The sequence below is a fragment of the Anolis carolinensis genome, unplaced genomic scaffold (genome assembly GCF_035594765.1).
Source record: "Anolis carolinensis isolate JA03-04 unplaced genomic scaffold, rAnoCar3.1.pri scaffold_7, whole genome shotgun sequence".
Taxonomy (NCBI): Eukaryota; Metazoa; Chordata; class Lepidosauria; order Squamata; family Dactyloidae; genus Anolis; species Anolis carolinensis.
In genome coordinates this window covers 9487666-9512133 of record NW_026943818.1, presented here as the reverse complement: position 1 = coordinate 9512133, position 24468 = coordinate 9487666, and the positions used below count along the sequence as shown (strand labels likewise).

Below are 24468 nucleotides of genomic sequence, written 5' to 3'. Positions count from 1 at the left end.
TGTGATGTCCCATGGACCCTTGGGCCGTGAACCTGACTCCATTGTGGACCACAGTGATGAGGAAACAAGTTTTGTGCCGATTCAGCAAGACTGTGCCCCGTTCCAGATGTTCCCTATTGACAATTCTAGTTCAACGCTCATTAAAAAGGCCCTTGAAACGGAGTCTTCTCTTCCCAGTTCCCCTCCCTTTGATAGAAGGATGTTTGTGGAAACTAACAGGCAGGAGAAAGCTGGAAGGAGACGAAGCGCGCGATTAGCAGCAAGGGAATCTGCTGACTAACCTATTTTCCCCTGAGAATTCTAAGGGAGGATTGCATCTGGTCAAGATGTTGTTCTAGCTCTTTTCCCAAGGGAAAAGAGCATTTGAGACACCTGTTCTGAGGGAAGATTCGAAGTTCTTTAAAAGTTCTGTGCGCTGGCTAGCCAGCGCGGAGTCAATGTGACGGTTGAAGGGATAACTTCGTTCCCAGCCAAGTGTGGACCGCGTCGGAGTCCACTACCTTCCAGCCTAGCCGTGCCTTGTCCAGCCGTGTTCCTTGCCTTGCCTTGCCGTGTTCCTTACCTTGCCTTGCCGTGTTTCCAGCCTTGCCTTGTCGTGTCGTGTATGCAGCCTTGTCTACAATTCCTTGCCTGGGACTTGTTTTGAACTCTAGTGAAGACTTGGACTTTTCCCCACTCAAACTATTGGAAGTTTGAGTGCGTTTCAGTTTCTTGGATTATAAACTTTGAACTTTAATATCAGACATTGGACACTATATTATTGGACTATATTTGACCTTTCCCAAAAGGTCTATTGCTGAACTATATCTTCTGCTTGTTTTTTCTTCATTTCTTCATTTCTTTAATAAAGATATTAGATTGTCTATTGACCTCGATGTATTGGTTTCCAGTGCTCTCGCAGCCAGGGGTGTCACACTATGCCTTCTTTGCTCGGAATGGATCCAACAACTCTTGGGTCTACCATACAGTTGACCAAGTCACTCCATTGATAACATGAAGTTCTTGCAATGATCCACTTATCGCATGGCATTCTTGGACCTGTTGATATCTTGACTGCCTTGGCTTCCTGAGATACTTCTCAATTCATTGATAACATGAAGTTCTTGGAGTGATCCACTAATAGCATGGCATTCTTGGTCCTGTTGATATCTTGACTGCCTTGGCTTCCTGAGATACTTCTCAATTCATTGATAACATGAAGTTCTTGGAGTGATCCACTTATAGCATGAAATTCTTGGTCCTGATGATATCTCCACCATCTTGGCTTTCCAAGTTATTTCTCCTCCCGTCCAGACTATGTCTTCTTTGCTCGAAATGATTCCAACAACTCTTTGGTCTGTCATAAAGTCGACCAGGTCAATTCATTGATAACATGAAGTTCATGGAGTGATCAATTAATATCATTGGATTGACCTGGTCAACTGTCTGGTTGACCAAAGAGTTGTTGGGTCCATTCTGAGCAAAGAAGGCATAGCCTGGATGGGAGGAGAAGTATCTCAGGAAGCCAAGGCAGTCAAGATACCAGCAGGACCAGGAATGCCATGCTATTAGCGAATCACTCCAAGAAATTCATATTACCAATGAATTGACCTGGTCAACTGTATGGTTGACCAAAGAGTTGTTGGGTCCATTCCGAGCAAAGAAGGCATAGCCTGGATGGGAGGAGAAGTATCTCAGGAAGCCAAGGCAGTCAAGATACCAGCAGGACCAGGAATGCCATGCTATTAGAGAATCACTCCAAGAAATTCATATTACCAATGAATTGACCTGGTCAACTGTATGGTTGACCAAAGAGTTGTTGGGTCCATTCTGAGCAAAGAAGGCATAGCCTGGATGGGAGGAGAAGTACCTTGGAAAGCCAAGGTGGTGGAGATATAACAACAGGACCAAGAATGCCATGCTATGAGTAGATCACTCCAAGAACTTCATGTTATCAGTGGATTGATCTGGTCAACTTTATGGCAGACCCAAGAGTTGTTGGATCCATTCTGAGCAAAGAAGGCATAGCCTGGATGGGAGGAGAAGTACCTTGGAAAGCCAAGGTGGTGAAGATATATCAACAGGACCAAGAATATCATGTTTGAACTGGGTGACCTTTGGAGAGCCTTCCAACTCTTTGATTCTATGCATATATTCATGAATCAAACTGTTTGAGGGAAGGTCTCCTGCCCAAAAAGAAGTCCAGATTCTAGAATAAGAATGGGTGTGGAAAATTAAATACTCTGCCAATAATTTGGTGGCCCTTTTTGTGTCCAGCTGGGCTCTTTTTAAAGCCGTTGGCATTGATAAATGAGGGTCGGTGGCAGCTTGAATAGAGAAACTGTCCATTCTCTGCTGGCTTTGAAAAGGAGGAAAGGCTAAATAATCTTCAATCACGCCTTCTCTATAGTTTCCCCCCACACGTTTCCAAGAAAAGAAGAAGGAAACAAAACCTTGTTCACCTGCCATAATACCATAGGCTCTATATATGTGTGTATGGTGTGTTTTATCTGTCGGTGACGAGAAGAGACATTTTAATCAGAGCTTAGTCATATATTTTTACCCCTTCCCCAAACTGTTGTTTTGATTCATCTCCCCACCCGTCCTCACTTTTCGATGATAATTAAATAGTTCACTTGGCACAGCATGACACCTTTATGAACATCGGTAATTCTGAAAGGAGGAATTAAAGCAGGAGCAGCTATTGTTTTAATTCACAGCAAAAGAATTACTGTCAGCTTGGAATGCTTTTGATTCTTATTAGGTAAAGGTTTCCTCTTGATATTAAGTCTCGTTGTGTCCAATTCTGGGGGTTGGTGCTCATCTCTGTTTCCAAGCCGAAGAGCCAGCGTTGTCCGTAGACACCTCCAAGGTTATGTGGCCATAGGCATGACTGCATGGAGCGCTGTTATCTTCCTGTCGAAGCTGTACCTATTGATCTACTCACATTTGCATGTTTTTGAACTGAAGCTGGGGCTAACATCAGGAGCTCACCCAACTCCCCGGATTCAAACTGTTGACCTTTTGGTCAGCAACTTCAGCTGCTCAACGGTTTAACATACCGCACCATCAGTGGCTCCCTTGACTCTTGTTACTGCCATGTTTTTTTTCTGTACGTGTCTTAGGCTTAATTTAATGGGATGCAGTGGTTTGGATATTGGACTCGGACTTTGCGAGACTCGGGTTCGTTGCTCCACTGGGGGTCACACTCTCTCGGCCTCAAGGAAGGGCAATTGCAAAGTCCCTCTGAAACAACCTTGCTACGAAATCCCATGATAGTATCACCATATGTTGGGAATAACCTGAAGACACTCAACTAGAATGGTAACATTGGGATTCATGTTGATCCCCCTTTCCAAAATGTCACCATCCTATCTTTTGACATAAAAATCAGAGAGACTCTTTGTGTGCTTAACACAGTGGTTCCCAACCTGTAGTCCGTGGACCACTAGTGGTCCACAAGAACTAAAATATGGTCCACGGCCTCAACATTGCTACTACGAGAACTATTCAGCAATGCCTCAGATAGTGCTCAGATCATTGGTGGTCTTCAAACCATAGTTAGATGGGCATCTTTCAGGAGTGGTGTTAATGTGTGTTCCCGGTGGAATAGATGGCCTTTAGGACCTCTTCCAGCTCTCAAAATCTATCATCAGAATGGGTTGCTGTGAGTTTTCCGGGCTATCTGGCCATGTTCCAAAAGCTTTCTCTCCTGACGTTTCACCCACATCTGTGGAAGGCGTCGTCAGAGGTTGTGAGGTATGAGGTATAGATTTTGAGAGCTAGAAGCGGTCCTAAAGGCCATCTATTCCATCAGGAACACACATCAACACCACTCCTGAAAGATGCCCATCTAACTATGGTTAGAAGACCACCAAAGAAGATGATCTGACCACAATCTGAGGCATTGCTGAATAGTTCTCATTGTAAAGAAGTCCTTCCAATGTTCAGGTGGAATTTCTCTTTTTCATTTGAATCGTTTATGTCCCAGGGTGCATCTACACTATACAACACTTTAACGGCCATGGTCCAAGGCTATAGAATCATGAAAGTAGCTTGGACCATCAGGAAGTTCTTCCTGATGTCCAAGTCTGTCTTGTCTGGTGATGTTCCCAGGAGATAGGTGGCTCTGAGATGTTAGACCAGTGGTTCCCAACCTTTTTTGGCCAGGGACAACTTGACCAGGAACCATCTTGACTGGGAATTGGTCAGCTCTGAGATGTTAGACCAGTGTTTCCCAACCTTTTTTTGACCAGGGACCATTTTGAGCAAGAGTTGGTCAGCTCTGAGATGTTAGACCAGTAGTTCCCAACCTTTTTTTTTTTTACCAGGGACCATTTTGACCAGGAGTTGGTCAGCTCTGAGATGTTAGACCAGTGGTCCCCAACCTTTTTTGACCAGGGACCATCTTGACCAAGAGTTGGTCAGCTCTGAGATGTTAGACCAGTGGTTCCCAACCTTTTTTTGACCAGGGACCTTCTTGACCAAGAGTTGGTCAGCTCTGAGATGTTAGACCAGTGGTCCCCAATCTTTTTTGACCAGGGACCATTTTGACCAGGAGTTGGTCAGCTCTGAGATGTTAGACCAGTGGTTCCCAACCTTTTTTTGACCAGGGACCATCTTGACCAAGAGTTGGTCAGCTCTAAGATATTAGACCAGTGTTTCCCAATCTTTTTTTTACCAGGGACAACTTGACCAGGGACCATCTTGACCAAGAATTGGTCAACTCTGAGACCAGTGGTTCCCAACCTCTTTTGACAAGGAATTGGTCAACTCTGAGATGTTAGACCAGTAGTTCCCAACCTTTTTTTGATCAGGGACCATTTTGACGAGGATTTGATCAGTTCTGAGATGTTAGACCAGTGGTTCCCAACCTTTTTTTGATCAGGGACCATTTTGACGAGGATTTGATCAGTTCTGAGATGTTAGACCAGTGGTTCCCAACCTTTTTTTGATCAGGGACCATTTTGACGAGGATTTGATCAGTTCTGAGATGTTAGACCAGTGGTTCCCAACCTTTTTTTGATCAGGGACCATTTTGACGAGGATTTGATCAGTTCTGAGATGTTAGACCAGTGGTTCCCAACCTTTTTTAGGCCAGGGACCATCTTGACCAGAGTCCAATTTGACTCTCCAAAATTAGTAGCAAAAGGGGTACGAATCAGTTTTTGGTCAACTTTAGATTCAGTTTGGTTACTTGGGGTGCTGATTCAGAAAACTGAATCAGTTTTGGATGGATAGACCATATCAGCTCTTGTTTCTGATTCAGCAACCCAGTGATTCCAGTCATGAAAGCCTTCGACAACACATATAATCAGAATGTTAGAAAAGAGAGGCTTAGCCTTATAATTATTATTAATTGAGTTTATGAGTCGAGTAGATGAGCATAGGGAATGGCCAATTTTGTCTTCCAGATAACGGATTCTTGACCAACAATGGGTTATATATCCGTACTCCTTTCATCCCAAACCCATTCATTGTGTGATTAATTGTGAATACCAGAGTACATCATGTTGCCGGAGAAATCTTCCGTCTTATCGGCAATCTACAGCCTTATTTGTTTTTCCTTGCCATTTTAATTTCCCCCCCTCTAATAGAATGCTGCTGTGCCATTTGGATATTTAAACAGTTATTAACGGGATGACAATTAACAGATTGCGGAGACAGATTTCCTTTGGAAGAAAAGAGAATACCCATACAAAAAAGAGAGAAAGAGTACTTTGCAAAAAAAAAAATAGTATTTCAACGCTGCCACGAAAATGAATTTTGATTTCCCGGAACTGATATTAGACTCCTTATTAAACTATGTACATCTGCTTTTAATTTAGTCCAAATAATTGGAAAATGCAATGAAGCTTTCCAATTAAAGAGAGGGCTTTATGCCGGTTAATAATACCCCCATAATATTATAGCTTATGAAGTGACAGGTGAGTTGGGTTGAATGGATGAATAAAACATAAACGCGGCAATAAGGGGACGGCGAAAAAGGAAGACAGTTGCGGCGGGGTTTAAATGCTCAATGTAATTTGCATATATTAATCTCTTCTTTTCAGCCTTATCAAGCATTCTTCAGTCTCTAAAGTTAAAATAGCGTTGACAGGCAAGAGCATGCTTGGTTTTTTCGAGGATTTATTACTTGTATAATTTCTGATCTTTAATAAGGAGATATGACTGATTCTCGGCGTTCTATAGAAACCGTTTAATTGTTCCAGATGGCACGAACTGATTATGCAAAATTACTTTTCGCACATTTTTTTCAACCCTCCCTCTTTTTTGGTGCTTGTATAGGAAGGAGTAAAATTACCAAAAAAAATTATAAAATTATAGTTGCCTTATCGTGCTGTTTTACGACACACAAACACAGGATTTCATCTATTGACCAAGCGCAATTACAGCGTAACGGCACCGCTTTCTTCGTTGGGAGATCGGTTTGAGAATAATGTAATACATCGGCTATTGTTCGTCACAAAGTCTCCCCCATATTAAAAAAAATGAAATGAAATAAAAAGTCAATTCTGTTGAGTGACGGAAGTGGATGTTGATGAAAAATGCATAATGCATTAATAGATAGGAACCGCGGTGGAATTGTTCTCTCATTTCGGCTCCTTTTCAGAACAAATGAAATAACCGAGCGGCGATGGCGTTCCCTGCTAATCGAGAAGGATTTTATTTTAATGACTAGCATGTTTTTATTCTATTTTATTTCACCGCTCTCCTCGCCGTCGTCATCTTTGACAGGTTTCGTGGCAGCTCTTCTCCACAACTTGTATTATGGAGATATCTCAATGATCCACTTTAGGTAATTGGAGAGGTGGTTGGAGAGATGGTTTGGGTCTGTTGGAAAGCTTTCTTCAATGCACACTTATGTGTGTTTCCCACGTTTTCCCCATATGGGACCCAAAGCAATTGGTCATCTGGATATTTTTGGAATTCTAATTTTTTGCTTATCCAGTTTCTATGGAATACATTTGAAACATAGGGTCATGTCGTCTTGTCTGGTGGATGTTCTCAAGAGTTGGTCAGCTCTGAGATGTTAGACCAGTGTTTCCCAACCTTTTTTGACCAGGGACAACTTGACCAGGGACCATCTTGACCAAGAGTTGGTCAGCTCTGAGATGTTAGACAAGTGTTTCCCAACCTTTTTTTTGACCAGGGACAACTTGACCAGGGACCATCTTGACCAAGAGTTGGTCAGCTCTGATATGTTAGACCAGTGGTTCCCAACCTTTTTTGACCAGGGACAACTTGTCCAGGAGTTGGTCAACTCTGAGATGTTAGACAAGTGGTTCCCAACCTTTTTTTTTTACCAGGGACAACTTGACCAGGGACCATCTTGACCAAGAGTTGGTCAGTTCTGAGATGTTAGACAAGTGGTTCCCAACCTTTTTTTGACCAGGGACCATTTTGACCAGGAGTTGGTCAACTCTGAGATGTTAGGCCAGTGGTTCCCAACCTTTTTTTTACCAGGGACAACTTGACCAGGGACCATCTTGACCAAGAGTTGGTCAGCTCTGAGATGTTAGACCAATGGTTCCCAACATTTTTTTGACCTGAGACAACTTCACCAGGGACCATCTTGACTAAGAGTTGGTCAGCTCTGAGATGTTAGACCAATGTTTCCCAACCTTTTTTGACCAGGGATTTGACCAGGGACCATCTTGACCAAGAGTTGGTCAGCTCCGAGATGTTAGACCAGTGTTTCCCAACCTTTTTTTGACCTGAGACAACTTGACCAGGGACCATTTTGACTAAGAGTTGGTCAGCTCTGAGATGTTAGACCAGTGGTTCCCCATCTTTTTTTGACCAGGGACAACTTGACCAGGGACCACTCTCCAACATTGGTACCAAAAGGGGCTACAAATCAGTTTTTGGTCAACTTTAGATTCGGTTTGGTTATTTGGGGTGCTGATTCAGAAAATTGCTTTGGATAGACGACCTCAGCTCCAGTTTCTGATACAGAACATATGCCATCCAATAGTCACCATCACCCACAGAAAACCATCTTTAGTAATTTAGAGCGGATAAGGTCTGTGCAATATTCTGAATCAGCACCCCAAATAACCCCAGGAACATCACTCATTTATATATATAGATGTGGGTCACCACATACGTACCCACCGCCTACTAAAAAGTAAGTATTAGAAATACAGTGGTTCTCATTTGATGCAATTGTTATAACATTTCCAACGATTTTTTCATTGTCCTCCGTTGGGTTATTAATAATTCCGGATTCTATACGTCGGGGTTTTTTTTAGTGGTTAAAAGACAGCTGATTGATTAATTCAAACACTCCATAATCAGTTGACAGCTCCGTTTAAAAATTTAAAAAAAGATTTATTTTTAAACTGTGTCAAAATGTACATATATTGTAGGCCCACCCTCCCTTGTGTCGTGGACCCCCGGAAACTGTTTTTGGTTCTGCTGTCAAAATATCATACCATAAATCAGGGATAATTAGTAAAATATTTGTCCTAATGAAGTAGCAATGTGTTTCGCGACTGGCTTTCGGGCGTGTGAGCTGGACGGACGTTGGTATGGGTTTTTCTCATTTTCATCTCCAAAACGCAATCTAATGTTTCATTAACAGTTGCTTATAATGTATCTTAAGTAGAGTCATTAAATATAGTTTAAGGAGATTTATGCTTCAATATTGCTTAAAGATGGTTTAATAGGCCCATTTGCTCGGGCAATATTAATGAGCTCTTAGCACCTCATTTTGAGGATCTTAATGTGTGTTAGGAGTTTGCGACTGTGCAGAACAACTTGGGAAACGGCGGAAAAATCGTCTATTGTGTGGCTTTTCTGGAAACTTATATATTCGGGTCCTGCCCCATGCCATTACTTAGTCATTTATGGGTATAATAAAGGAGGCCGCTGAGCTGCTGAACTTGCTGACCAAAAGGTCAACACTTCAAGTCTGAAGAGCAGGGTGATTTCCCATTGTTAGCCCCAGCTTCTGTTGACCTAGCAGTTCGAAAACATGCAAATGTGAGTAGATCAATAGGTACTGCTCCAGTGGGAAGGTAACAGCGATCCATGCTGGCCACATGAACGTGGAGGCATCTATGGACAACGCTGGCTCGCAACCCCGTAAATCTGTGGGACGGGGTGAGCTCCCACGGTTAGCCCCAGTTTCTGCCAACCTAGCAGTTTGAAAACATGCAAATGTGAGTAGATCAATAGGTGCTGCTCCAGTGGCAAAGTAACAGTGCTCCATGCTGGCGACATGACCGTGGAGGCGTCTATGGACAACGCCGGATTGCAGCCCCGTAAATCTGTGGAATGGGATGAGCTCCCGCTGTTAGCCCCAGCTTCTGCCAACCTAGCAGTTCGAAAACATGCAAATGTGAGCAGATCAATAGGTACTGCTCCAGTAGGAAAGTAGCAGTGCTCCATGCTGGCAACATGACCTTAGAAACGTCTACGGACAAGGCCGGCTCGCAACCCCTTAAATCTGTGGGACAGGGTGAGCTCCCGTTGTTAGCCCCAGCTCCTGCCAACTTAGCAGAATCAGCGGGATGGGATGAGCTCCTGTTGTTAGCCCCGGCTTCTGCCAACTTAGCAGAATCTGCAGGATGGGATGAGCTCCTGTTGTTAGCCCTGGCTTCTGCCAACCTAGCAGTTCGAAAACATGCAAATGTGAGTAGATCAATAGGTACCGCTTCAGTGGGAAGGTAACAGCGCTCCATGCTGGCCACGAACATGGAGGTGTCTACGGACAACGCCGGCTCGCAACCCCTTAATACAGTTCCTCATGTTGCAGTGACCCCCAACCATAAAATATGCAGGATGTATTTTCATTCACTAAACCAAATTTGGTACAAATACCCAATATGCCCAAATTTGAATACTGCTGGAGTTTGGGTTGAAAATAGACCTTGACATTTGGGAGTTGTAGTTCACCTACATCCGGAGAGCACTGTGAACCCAAACGACTATGGATCTGGACCAGATCTGGCACAAATATATCATTTTCAACAATATATCATTTTCCATCATTTAGCCACAGCTAGGTTGCAGAAATTATTTCAAATGGATTTTCCCTTTCGAACATCCAGAGCTGCTCCGGTATCACTTTAAGCAATGTTTGAAGAAAACCTAAAAAAAGGAGGAAATAATTTTACTAATCAGGGTTAGCGTCCTTAATTTTGCATTAGTGGAAGGGGCTAATAATTAGATAGATAATTGGCATCTGGAAATGAGGCCCATCTTAATCACAAAGCACCATTTCCTTTATCACTGCAAGGTTTGGGGCATCTGATCTACATGGAGATGGGTGGCTATTATTATGTAATTAGCAAGCCTGTTAATGAGGGGCATCCTATTTGGGTGGAATTTGTGTATGCAAATAATAATAATAATAATAATAATAAAATACTTAATGGAAAAGAAGACATTGCTACCCTCATGATTTTCCTGACTTTCTCCTTTATTTGAATTCACTCCTGCAGAGTAAGTTGCCCAGTTAAAGATATAATAATAATAATAATAATAATAATAATAATAATAATAATAATAATATCAGCATGGAGTTTAGTTTGGGCAAATGTTCGACAGTGGCATTGAGAAGGGAAAAATCATTGAAAGTGAGGGCATAAATATGCCTAATGGCCAAACAATAAAGTGTCATCAGCCAGAGGCCTATAAATATCTGGGCATATTACAGCTGGACAACATCAAGCATGAACATGTGAAGACTGTGGTCAGCAAAGAATACACACAAAGGGTCAGAAAAATTCTCAAAAGCAAGCTCAATGGAGACAACACCATCAAGGCCATAAACATCTGGGCCATACCTGTCATAAGATATACTGCTGGCATCATAAACTGGACACAGGCGGAACTGGACAATTTGGACAGAAAAACAAGAAAACTCATGACCATTCATCATTCCCTGCACCCTCGCAGTGATGTTGACCGGCTATATCTGCCTAGAAGATCAGGGGGCAGAGGACTCTTACAAGTAAAACAAGCCGTCAAAGAAGAAGACCATGCCCTGGCAGAAGATGTAAAGCAAAGTGAAGAACCTGCTTTGATTGAAGTCAAAAATCAGAAACTCCTCAAAGCACAGCAGACAAAGAATCAGTACAAGAAAACCACACTACAAACTAGAGCTGACAGCTGGCACAACAAAACATTGCATGGAAAGTTCCTTGACAAAATGGAAGGAAAAGCTGAAAAGGAGAAGACCTGGCTCTGGCTCACGAATGGGACCCTGAAGAAGGAGACAGAAGGCCTGATCCTTGCAGCCCAGGAGCAAGCCATCAGGACAAAGGCAATCAAGGCCAAGATCGAAAAATCAGCTGATGACCCAAAATGCAGACTGTGCAAGGAAACTGACGAAACCATTGATCATCTCCTCAGCTGCTGTAAGAAAATTGCACAGACAGACTACAGATACACAACTACGTGGCCCAAATGATTCATTGGAACTTATGCCTCAAGTACCACCTCCCAGCAGCAAAGAACAGGTGGGATCACAAACCTGCAAAAGTCTTGGAAAATGAGCACGCAAAGATACTGTGGGACTTCCGAATCCAGACTGACAAAATTCTGGAACACAACACACCAGACATCACAGTTGTGGAAAAGAAAAAAGTTTGGATCATTGATGTCGCCATCCCAGGTGACAGTTGCATTGACGAAAAACAACAGGAAAAACTCAGCCACTATCTGGACCTCAAGATTGAACTTCAAAGACTCTGGCTGAAACCAGTGCAGGTGGTCCCAGTGGTGATGGGCACATTGGGTGCCGTGCCAAAAGATCTCAGCTGGCATTTGGAAACAATAGACATTGCCAAATTACGATCTGCCAACTGCAAAAGGCCACCCTGCTGGGATCTGCACGCATCATCCGAAAATACATCACACAGTCCTAGACACTTGGGAAGTGTTCGACTTGTGATTTTGTGATACGAAATCCAGCATATCTACCTTGTCTGCTGTGTAATAATAATAATAATAATAATAATAATAATAATAATAATAATAATAATAAATTGTCGAAGGTTTTCATGGCCAGAATCAGAGGGCTGCCGTGAGTTTTCCAGGCTGTATGACCATATTCCAGCAGCACTCTCTCCTGACGTTTCGCCCACATCTATGGCAGGTTGTGAAGTATAATAATAATATTTATTATTATTATACCTCACAACCTCTGAGGATGCCTGCCGTACCTCACAACCTCTGAGGACGCCTGCCATAGATGTGGGCAAAACGTCAGGAGAGAATACTTCTGGAACATGGCCACACAGCCCGAAAGAAATACAACAACCCTGTGATCTCGGCCATGAAAACCCTTCGACAACATATTTATTTATTTATTACAATACTTATATCCCACCCTTCTCACCCATAGGGGACTCAGGGCAGCTTACAATAAAACACAATATAAAAACATTACAGGCAATTCAATCAGTTAAAAATTAAATACATTAAACATGGATTAAAAATGTGCATATAAATACACAGTTGGCGCATTTCGAATCTGATAACTGGTGTGTCATTGAGTTCTAAGATGATGATAATTGATGCTGCTGTTATGATTGTATGTCCATTTAACTTGTAAGCTGCCCTGAGTCCCCTTGGGGTGAGAAGGGCGGGATATAAACGTCGCAAATAAATGAATTATCTATATATATAAAAGAGTGATGGAATCCTGGCGACCGCCAAAACAACAAAACTAAACACCCCACAACCTCGAAAATGGACAACACAACCCATCATCCACACCTCTAGGTTGATACAACAAAAAGAAAAAAAAATAAAGTCCTAATTAGAGGGAGAGGAATAATTGTTTTTATCCAATTGCTGCCAGTTAGAAGGCTAAGCTCCACCCACTTGGTCTCCTAGCAACCCACTCACCCAGGGGACAGGCAGAGTTAGGCCTCACTTAGGCCTCTTCCACACTGCCTATAAAATACAGATTATCAGATTTTAACTGGATTAAATGGCAGTGTAGACTCAAGGCCCTTCCACACAGCTATATAACCCATTTATAATCTTACATTATCTGCTTTAACTGGATTATCTGGACTCCACACCTTTACCCTAACTACCAGCAATTCCTCAATAATTTATTTCCTATACCACCATACTTCACCACAGCAACGTGTGGCCGGGCACAGCTAGTAAATAAATAACAGCTGATAAACTGGCTGGGATTGCTGGGAGTTGTCGGTCAAAACACCTGGGGACCCACAGGTTGAGAAGCACTGGTTTACATGATAGAATTAATCCAGTTTGACACTACTTTAACTGCCATAACTGCCAGGATGCCATAGATGTTGTTTGGTGAGGCACCTTGCACTCTTTGGCAGGGAAGGTGAAAGGCCTTGTGAAACTACAACTCCCAAAAGTCCATAGCATTGAGCCATGGCAGATGAAATAGGACACCTAAGTCTTGAGCATCGGCGTAATTTTTCATCTCCCCGGCGCTTCCCATTAATAAAGCAATGATCCACCCGCTGCTTTGCTGAGTCGGTGCTTTCTGCGCCCATCACTCACCGTGAGATAATTTCACACAGGATCATTTTTAAATTAAATGACGATAAAGATGCGCGAGCCTGGTTTCGGTGTTTCAACCCGTTCATGGGAGTCTATCAAGTCATTAATGCGTCGTGACGGGAAGCGCGTGATGGGAAGAGGAGTCATTAATTATTTGCCTAAACAATGGCATCCAGCCATTTGGGGTCTTTGGGGTTTATCCGTGCTGTTTGTGGGGTCCTCTTCAATCTTGCATTTTAAAGAAGGAACATAACAAATCAGATACGTAAGAATGGCAGGATATATTAAATACAGGATATATTAAATCCAAAAGGCTTGACTTGAACCATGAACAAGAGAACTCGGGCTTAGCTTCTCACTCTAATCCAGCGTTGCCTGAACTGACCTTAATGTAAACAACTTGTTTAATAGCCAACCATGAAAGCATTGTGTCTCCCGTGAAGTTTCTCCCCTACTTTCCCATGTACCATATATACTCAAGTATAAGCCAGGTTTTTCAGCCCTTGGTATTATGATGTTTATTATTTTATTACAGTAGAGTCTCACTTATCCAACACTCGCTTATTCAACATTCTGGATTATCCAATGCATTTTTCTAGTCAATGTTTTCAATATGTCGTGATATTTTGGTGCTAAATTCGTAAATACAGTAATTACTACGTAGCATTACTGTGTATTGAACTACTTTTTCTGCCAAATTTGTTGTCTAACATGATGTTTTGGTGCTTCATTTGTAAAATCATAACCTAATTTGATGTTTAATAGGCTTTTCTTTAATGCCTCCTTATTATCCAACATATTTGCTTATCCAACATTCTGCCAGCCCGTTTATGTTGGATAAGTGAGACTCTACTGTACTCGAGTATAAGCCAGGTTTTTCAGCCCTTGGTATTATGACGTTTATTATTTTATTAATTATTATTATTATTACATTTACAGCAGAGTCTCGCTTATCCAACGTAAACGGGCTGGCAGAACGTTGGATAAGTGAATAGGGGCCGGCTGTGGCGCAGGCTGTTGAGCAGCTGCAATAAATCACTCTGACCATGAGGTCATGAGTTCGAGGCCAGCCCGTGGCAGGGTGAGCACCCGTCAATTAAAAATAAAAAATAGCCCCTGCTCGTTGCTGACCCAGCAACCCGAAAGATAGTTGCATCTATCAAGTAGGAAATAAGGTACCACTTATAAAAGTGGGGTGGCAAGTTTAACTAATTTACGACCTGGAAGGAGGAAGTGCCATTAGAGTGGATGATGAAGCAGCTGCTCCCCCCGTGGCCAGAATCGAACATCCCCGCAGAAGAAGGTTAAATTGCCTCTGCGTCTGTCTGTCTCAGTCTTTGTTTGATGTGTTTATGGGCATTGAATGTTTGCCCTATGTGTGTATAATGTGATCAGCCCTGAGTCCCCTTCGGGGTGAGAAGGGCAGAATATAAATACTGTAAATAAATAATAATAAATATGTTGGATAATAAGGAGAGATTAAGGAAAAGCCTATTAAACATCAAATTAGGTTATGATTTACAAATTAAGCACCAAAACATCATGTTAAACAACACATTTGACAGAAAAAGTAGTTCAATACACAGTAATGCTATGTAGTAATTACTGTATTTACGAATTTAGCACCAAAATATCACAATGCATTGAAAACATTGACTACAAAAATGCGCTGGATAATCCAGAACGTTAGATAAGCGAGTGTTGGATAAGTGAGATTCTACTGTATTATTTTACTCTATTATTATTGTTACTATTACATTTATTTTACTCTATTTTGATTATTATTAATCCATTTATTATTTCACTCTGGTATTATTATTGTTAGTACATTTATTATTTTACTCTATTTATTATTACATTTATTGTGATTATTACATTTATTATTTCACTCTATTATTATTAAAAGGATACACAAGCACATTTACATTGAAGAAGATGAAAATAATGATTTAATCAGAGTTGGACTGTCTTCTCTTAAATTACATTTTTTTTTTTTATTTACAACATTTTTGCCCCGCCTTTCTCACCCGAGGGGACTCAAGGCAGCTTGCAACACCCGGCAAGATTCAATACCAAACAATCAATAAAATTAACAATACATCTTAAACTATTAACATTTTGTAAAGATTCAAAGACATTTAAACTACTGATGCCCCAATTAATGTAATTTTATTGGTATGTTTCTATTTCTGAAATTTACCACCCTCGACTTATACTGGAGTCAATGTTTTCCTAGTTTTTTTGTGGTAAAATTAGGTGCCTCGGCTTGTGTTCGGGTCGGCTTATACTCGAGTATATACGGTCATCTCTCAGCCTAGTGCACTCTATTTTCGGCTCTGATTTGTAAGAGACTTTTGTCGATCTCCATATCTATAGGTGGCTTCTCCTGGGGAACCTTCTTATCACTCAGCTCTTCACTCAAATCCTTATCTATTATCGACTCCTCGGACTGGCCTTGAGGCCCTGCACTTTCCGAGCCAGTTTTCTCACAGAGAGAAACATCATTTCCCAGACCTGAATTTCCCAGACTTGAGAGCCACAGGAAAGCCCACAATCCTCTCTAAATCCGCAGTTAAACCAACAGCCTCTGGCTGATTTACAACATTGGTCAGACCTCACCTGAAATTGCGAGGGTTATCCAGAAAGTAGATTACATTTTGGAATTAAAAATGAACAAAGTATAGGAGAAAACATTTACCATATGCAGTTGAAAGCCACACCCAAATACCACTTCTCAACATAGTCAGCATTCAAATCTAGGCACTTATCATAGCGATGAATGAGCTTGGCAACTCCTTCCCCACAAAACTCTGCCGCTTGCATCCTCCACCAGCTGGTCACACCTTCCCATAGCTGCGCATCGTCACCATGAATGAGCTTGGCAACTCCTTCCCCACAAAACTCTGCCGCTTTCATCCTCAACCAGCCGGTCTCCCCTTTCCGCAGCTGCGCATCATCACCATGAATGAGCTTGGCAACTCCTTTCCCACAAAACTCTGCCGCTTGCATCCTCAACCAGCCAGTCACCCCTTCCCGCAGCTGTGATCCAGGACGAACGTGGGGAAAAGTTGAGCGCAGGGATTTTGCTGTTTCATAGGGACAGCAAAATCCCTGCGCTCAACTTTTCCCCACGCTCATCCTGGATCACAGCTGCGGGAAGGGGTGACCGGCTGGTTGAGGACGCAAGTGGCAGAGTTTTGTGGGGAAGGAGTTGCCAAGCTCATTCATCGCCATGATAAATGCCTAGATTTGAATGGTGACTATGTTGAGAAGTGGTATTTCGGTGTGGCTTTCAACTGCATATGGTAAATGTTTTCTCCTATACTTTTTGAGGACGCAGGCGGCAGAGTTTTGTGGGGAAGGAGTTGCCAAGCTCATTCATCGCTATGATAACTGCCTAGATTTGAATGGCGACTATGTTGAGAAGTGGTATTTGGGTGTGGCTTTCAACTGCATATGATAAATATTTTCTATACTTTTTGAGGACGCAGGTGGCAGAGTTTTGTGGGGAAGGAGTTGCCAAGCTCATTCATCGCCATGATAAATGCTTAGATTTGAATGGCGACTATGTTGAGAAGTGGTATTTGGGTGTGGCTTTCAACTGCATATGGTAAATGTTTTCTCCTATACTTTGTTCATTTTTAATTCCAAAACGTAATCTACTTTCTGGATTACCCTCGTATATGGACAAGCTGGAAAGTGTCCAGTGAAGGGCGACCAAAATGGTCAAAGGTCTGGAACCCATGAAGTCCCTATTGAAGAGCTGGGAATGTTTATCTTAGAGAAGAGAAGGTTTAGGATGGACATGATAGCCATGTTTAAATATTTGAAAGGAAGTCACATTGGGGAGGGAGAAATCTTGCTTTCTGCTGCTCTGCAAACTCTCTCCTTCTTTTCTTTGTAAGCCCAAAACTATTTCAAAGTATTCAACTGTGGACATTGCAGTGAAATTGCGTACTCTCACAATCTCAGCCCCGCTTTTGAAAGGATTTGTTCTAAGTTGCTGGAAAGAGGCAAGAGAAGATGTACACAACCCTTTCTGGGATGCACGACTGTGTCCCAGTTCTGCAACCCAGCTCAACCTATGCCTGAGGACCCAGATCAGCTTACATGGCCTGATAGGATTAGTTAGAAACCTATTTGGCCACTTGTGTCCCCCAATACCCTGTTATACGAGTAACTTCCAGACCCTTCCAGCCAGAAAGAACACGTCATATTGCCCATAACGTTTGGAAGAAGTTGTCTCCAAGAGGGATGACTTGACAACTGTGCTTCCAGCTTTGGCCACTTGTATTGGGTTGCTGTTTCCTCTTAAAATAAACCGAGATCTCTGGTGGTATCAACACTGTAAAAATGAATGCGGTTTGACACTACTTTTATTTTCTACTAGCTTGGGGGCCCAGCGGTGCCCAGGTCATTTGAGAAAGGCATTGTTTGTCTGTATTCCAAGTTTAGTCTGGGTCCAGGGTCAGCAGGATTCAGTGGGTGCAGGTGAACTACAACTCCCATATGCAAGTCCCATCATCCATGGTCCATCCCACTCGAAACAGCACCAGGATGTCTAGTAGTTCATGGGGACTGTATGTGTCAAGTTTGGTCTTGATCAGACATTGGTGGGGGTTGCAGTGATCTCAGGAAGTGAGTGAAGGCACTGCAAGTCCCATCATCCATGGTCCAAACTCTTCCAAACCACACCAGGATGTAGAGTGGGTCATGGGTGCTCTGTGTTCCAAGTTTGGTCTTGATGAGTCATTTGTGGCAGTTGCAGTGGTCTCAGGAAGTGAGTGAAGGTACTGCAAGTCCCATTATCCTTAGTATGTCCTCCCTCAAACTGTACCAGGACATAAATTGGGTCATTGGGGGTAAGTGCCAAGTTTGGTACTGATCTGTCATTAGTTAGAGTAACAGTGGTCTGTCAGAGACTCAGTGTTTGAAAGTACTACAAATCCCATAATCCTTGTTCCATCCTCCCCAAAGTGGTGTAGCATGTAAAGTGTATCATTTGGGATATGTGTGCCAAGTTTGGTCCAATTCTGTCATTCCTGGTAGTCGCAGGAGTCTCAGGAAGTGAGTGAAGGCACTGCAAGTCCCATCATCCATGGTCCAAACTCTTCCAAACCACACCAGGATGTAGAGTGGGTCATGGGTGCTCTGTGTTCCAAGTTTGGTCTTGATGAGTCATTTGTGGCAGTTGCAGTGGTCTCAGGAAGTGAGTGAAGGTACTGCAAGTCCCATTATCCTTGGTATGTCCTCCCTCAAACTGTACCAGGACATAAATTGGGTCATGGGGGGTATGTGTGCCAAGTTTGGTACTGATCCGTCATTAGTTAGAGTAACAGTGGTCTGTCAGAGACTCAGTGTTTGAAAGTACTGCAAATCCCATAATCCTTGTTCCATCCTCCCCAAAGTGGTGTAGCATGTAAAGTGTGCCATTTGGGATATGTGTGCCAAGTTTGGTCCAATTCTGTCATTCCTGGTAGTCGCAGGAGTCTCAGGAAGTGAGTGAAGGCACTACAAATCCCATCATCCATGGTCCATTTCCCCCAATCTGCACCAGGACATAAAGGGGGTCATGGGGGTTCTGTGTGCCAAGTTTGGTCCAGTTCCGTCAGTGGTGGCTGTGGGAGTTGAAGCAACATGGGAAAAGTCCATTTCTTTTGGGAATCGGCCTTCAACTGAGGAGGAGTTTTCCCGTGAGATTAGATTAGGTCTCCGCACAGAGGGAGTGAAGGATAGATTTATTAGGTGTTCAGAAAAACTCTGTGAGAAGCCCTTGAAATCCAGGTGTGTGAGGCATGATCTCATGGCTTCTTGGTTGGGCTTGAGCTTAAATTAAGTGATGTTTATTAGGTGTCTTTCAGAGCAAACAATGTTGCCAAATGGTTCAGCTTCCTCTCTTCGCTCTCAAGTTCATGATTCAAGTTTCCTGTGTTTGCCTATGTTGCGGAAAGTGTTTTTTGCCTTGGGAAAAGTTTCCTCTTTCATGCTTGTGGATTTATGCCTGCGATCCTGACTTCCTTGATTTCATGTACCTTGCCATTTTTGGACGACTGCTATTTTTAAATGAACTACTGCTACCATGTTTCCCCGAAAATAAGACAGTGTCTTATATTAATTCTTGCTCCCAAATATGTTCTAGGTCTTATTTTCAGGGGATGTCTTATTTTTCCATAAAGAAGAATTCACATTTATTGTTGAACAAAAAAATGAACATTTATTATATACTGTACAGTAGTTGTCATCATATACCAGGATAACCAGACAAACTGTGAATCCTATCAAGAATTTCTTGTTACTACCATTATTTCCATGTACAACTGGTACAGTAGAGTCTCACTTATCCAACACTCGCTTATCCAGCGTTCTGGATTATCCAACACATTTTTGTAGTCAATGTTTTCAATATATCGTGATATTTTGATGCTAAATTCGTAAATACAGTAATTACAACATAACATTACTGTGTATTGAACTACTTTTTATGTCAAATTTGTTGTATAACATGATGTTTTGGTGCTTCATTTGTAATATCATAACCTAATTTGATGTTTAATAGGCTTTTCCTTAATGCCTCCTTATTATCCAACATATTAGGAGCCCCAGATGGCGTAGTGGGCTAAGTGACTTGAAGGTTGGGTTGCTGACCTGAAAGCTACCAGGTTCGAATCCCACCTGGGGAGAGTGCGGTTGAGCTCCCTCTATCAGCTCCAGCTCCATGCGGGGACATGAGAGAAGCCTCCCACAAGGATGGTAAAAACATCAAAAACATCCGGGCGTCCCCTGGGCAACGTCCTTGCAGACGGCCAATTCTCTCACTCCAGAAGCGACTCAAATTGCTCCTGAACACGAAAAAAAAAATCCAACATATTCGCTTATCCAACATTCTGCCGGCCCGTTTATGTTGGATAAGTGAGACTCTACTGTATGTACATTTACCAATCCTGCATGCTCTGGTGTTCTGTTTGGCGGGCTTGCTTCCAAACAGAAACTTCTCTAGGTCTTACTTTCGGGGGAGGCCTTACAGTTAGCAATTCAGCAAAACTTCTACTAGGTCTTATTTTTTGAGGATGTCTTATTTTCAGGGAAACAGGTTATTTTTTTCACAGCCAACATGTAAAGTTCACTGTATATCTTTCTCTGCCATTCCCCAACATGCCGCCGATCTTCTTTTCCCCTCCCCTGAACTCTCCTCCCTCCCAATAGAGATTTTATAAATAATCTTCCAAAGGCAGGTTTCGATGCGGCTGATACCTTGCCACCGTGCGCTCGCTTTCTCTTCTGACAGTGCGGCATTAATAACAGGCTGCATTGTGCATCTTGCCATGATGGGGTATGAGCTTTTCTTTATTATTTAAAAAGGCACAATCATCCCGATAAAGGGCATCGACTTAATTACAGGCCTGCTTAATTACAGCTCTGCGGAGGCTCGTTTACTTGAGAGCACCCACGCTGCAGCGGCGAGGCGTTTTTTTGGCACGTCTTTCCATTTCCTGGACATTTTCCCCTCCCCATTTGGTGCCTCTGCAATTCCATATCCCTCCCTCCATTTCAGTGTAGGAATTCATGCTCTCTTTTCTCACACTTTCCTGTTTTATGCCCAACTTATAATCCGTTAGGGTAGCTAAGTCTGCTATGGGGTAATTTGAGGTCACCAGGAAAGCCTCCCGGGGCAAGGGTTTCAAATCTCTATCTCTTTTTTTTTACATACTCTGTAAACTCATATACAGTAGAGCAGGGGTCCCCAAACTAAGGCCCGGGGGCCGGATGCGGCCCTCCAAGGTCATTTACCTGGCCCCTGCCATCATTTATAATATAATCTTTTTATATCAGTTTTAATAATCTATATATATAAAAGAGTGATGGCATCACGGCGACCACCAAAACAACAAAACTACAGGCCCCCCAACCTCGAAATTTGACAACACAACCTATCATCCACGCCTCTAGGTTGATACAACAAAAAGAAAAATAAAGTCCTAATTAGAGGGAGAGGAATAATGACTTTTATCCAATTGCTGGCAGTTAGAAGGCTAAGCTCCTCCAACTTGGTCTCCTAGCAACCCAATAAAAAATAATAAAAAAAACACTAAAAAATAATTAAAAACACTAAAAGATTAATATAATAAAATACTATAATAACAGAAAATAACTAAAAATAATACAAGAAAATAATAAAATATAATAAATAAAAAGATAACTTACAATAAAATTAATTAAAAAATACAAATAACGTCAAATAAAAATTACACAACAATTTTTAACCAATACCACCACCACTTTGCCACAGCAACGTGTGGCTGGGCACAGCTAGTGAATTCCTATAAGGAGTGGCTCAAGGAGGTTTCGACTGTTCCGTAAAACTTCCTGAAAACCTTTGCGTCCCTCCGATTGCGAAGAGAAGAGAACATCTTGCGATTCAAGCAGCTTTTTTGTTCCTCGCCAAGACGATTTTTGGAAGCCAGACACAGCTAGTATAATACATTGTATATACATATGATATTGATAATAATATTATCATTTTATACAATATTATATTAATAATAATACCATATAATAATATTAATTATATGTTATATATTACGTATACAGTAATATTACAGTATAGTGGTATAGTTCAATATAGTAATATATAATGCTAATATTGTGCTATGCTAATAATATAATATATTGTATGTACATACAGCTGCTCTGAGTCCCCTTCGGGGTGAGAAGGGTGGGATATAAATGTAGTAAATAAATGCAGTAAATGAATAAATATATAATTTTGGACTTGGGCTTGCCCAAAGTCTGAAATGACTTGAAGACACACAACAACAACAATCCTAATGAACCTGACTATCTCATTGGCCAGAAGCAGGCCCACACTTCCTATTGAAATCATGATAGGTTTATGTTGGTTAAAAATATTTTTATTTTTAAATATTGTATTGGTCTTTCATTGTCCTTGTTGTTATTTTGCACTACAAATAAGATATGTGCAGTGTGCATAGGATTTTTTTTTTTTCAAATGATAATTTGGCCCCTCAACAGTCTGAAGGATGGTGGACCGGCCCTCTGCTTTAAAAGTTTGAGGACCCCTGCAGTAGTCTCACTTATCCAAGCTAAACGGGCCGGCACCAAAACATCATGTTATACAACAAATTTGACAGAAAAAGTAGTTCAATATGCAGTAATGCTAAGTAGTAATTACTGTATTTATGAATTTAGCACCAAAGTATCACAATATATTGAAAACATTGACTACAAAAATGGCTTGGATTATCCAGAGGCTTGGATAAGCGAGGCTTGGATAAGTGAGACTCTACTGTGTAAGTCTATAAATTTTACTCAACACACTTGGGTCCGCTAATGGATCTTAGCCATGGCGGTATTATCCTATATCAGTGATGGCCAACCTATGACACGCGTGTCAGCACTGACACGCCTAACCATTTTTGCTGACACGCTGACGCATGCAGATTGATTGGATGACTATGTCTTTTGTGGCCAAATTTGATGTGATTTGGTCCAGTGGTTTTGTTGTTTACTCCATGGGAATTATGCACATTACATATGTGTGTGTGTGTGTATATATACAGTAGAGTCTCACTTATCCAAGCCTCGCTTATCCAAGCCTCTGGATAATCCAAGCCATTTTTGTAGTCAATGTTTTCTATATATCGTGATATTTTGGTGCTAAATTCGTAAATACAGTAATTACAACATAACATTACTGCGTATCGAACTACTTTTTCTGTCAAATTTGTTGTATAACATGATGTTTTGGTCCTTAATTTGTAAAATCATAACCTAATTTGATGTTTAATAGGCTTTTCCTTAATCCCTCCTTATCCAAGATATTAGCTTATCCAACGTTCTGCTGGCCCATTTATGTTGGATAAGTGAGACTCTACTGTATCTGCTTTGAACTGGATTATATTATATAATAATATATAATAATATTATACTATACTAATATTATAGTATATTGTATAAACTTACAATATTAATAATAATATTATGATGTAATACAATGTAATAATAATTATTATAATTCACTATTATAATTGTATATTTATATTACATGCAAAATTACTAATAATATTGCAATATAGTCATATAATATATTATGCCGGCCCATTTAGCTTGGATAAGTGAGACTCTACTATATATATATATATATATATATATGCTAGCTGTGCTCGGCCACGCGTTGCTGTGGCAAATTATGGTGGTATGGGAAATACAGTATTGAGGAATTGCTGGTAGTTAAGGTAAAAGTCTGAGTCGAGTGGCAAAAGGTGAGAGTTGTAGTTCACTTACATCAAGAGAGCACCGTGAACCCAAACACCGATGGATCTGGACCAAACTTGACACAAATACCTGATATACCATGTACATTGGGTGAAATAAGGATGAAATAAGCATGTGAAGCAACCATATCTCACCCTTTTCTTTTGCCTTTTGTTTCCAGCCATGGAAGGCGTGCCTTTTATGATCTCGGAGAAATTCGCCTGTGCTTCCGAAGGGGTGAGTTTTGTCCAGTTCCTTGGCTCCTCGGGCTGTTTTCCTTTCTTCACCACTTCCAGTTTGGAAAAAATTCAAAATTGGCTTTTGAAAGGGACCGAAGAGTGTATTTACTAGGCATGTCAGATCGATGAAAAAAATGTTTCAATTCTCGTTTCTAAAGTAGGGGGCGCTGGCACTTCGATATAGAAAGTATTTCCGATTTTTTTCACCCCAAAATTTCGGATATTTCCGAAAATTCGTAATGATTCTAAATGTTTCTAAAATGGCGGACGCGCATGCGCAATCGCCAAAAAAAGGGGGGGGGCTTTTACAGGGCTCTTCCGCACTCATTTCTTGAGCTATCCTCATCAAATTTGTGCAAGGATACTTTGAAAACTAGAAATTCCCTTGCTATATTTGTAAGCAAGAAAGACATTGGAAATCAATGGTGTCTCTGGCTATGTAATCCCACAAGCCTCAACCCAATGCCTTCTA

General features: G+C 41.6%; 1 protein-coding gene across 3 annotated transcripts in view; it reads left to right on the top strand.

Annotated features, from left to right (window-relative positions):
• Positions 1 to 24468, top strand: part of mvb12b (multivesicular body subunit 12B) — a 101559-nt gene that overhangs the window by 63168 nt on the left and 13923 nt on the right. For all 3 annotated transcript variants that reach the window (XM_062959847.1, XM_062959848.1, XM_062959846.1), the window contains exon 8: positions 23939 to 23994. In XM_062959847.1, the coding sequence (XP_062815917.1) occupies positions 23939 to 23994 (56 nt within the window). The remainder of the gene's footprint in view (positions 1 to 23938; positions 23995 to 24468) is intronic.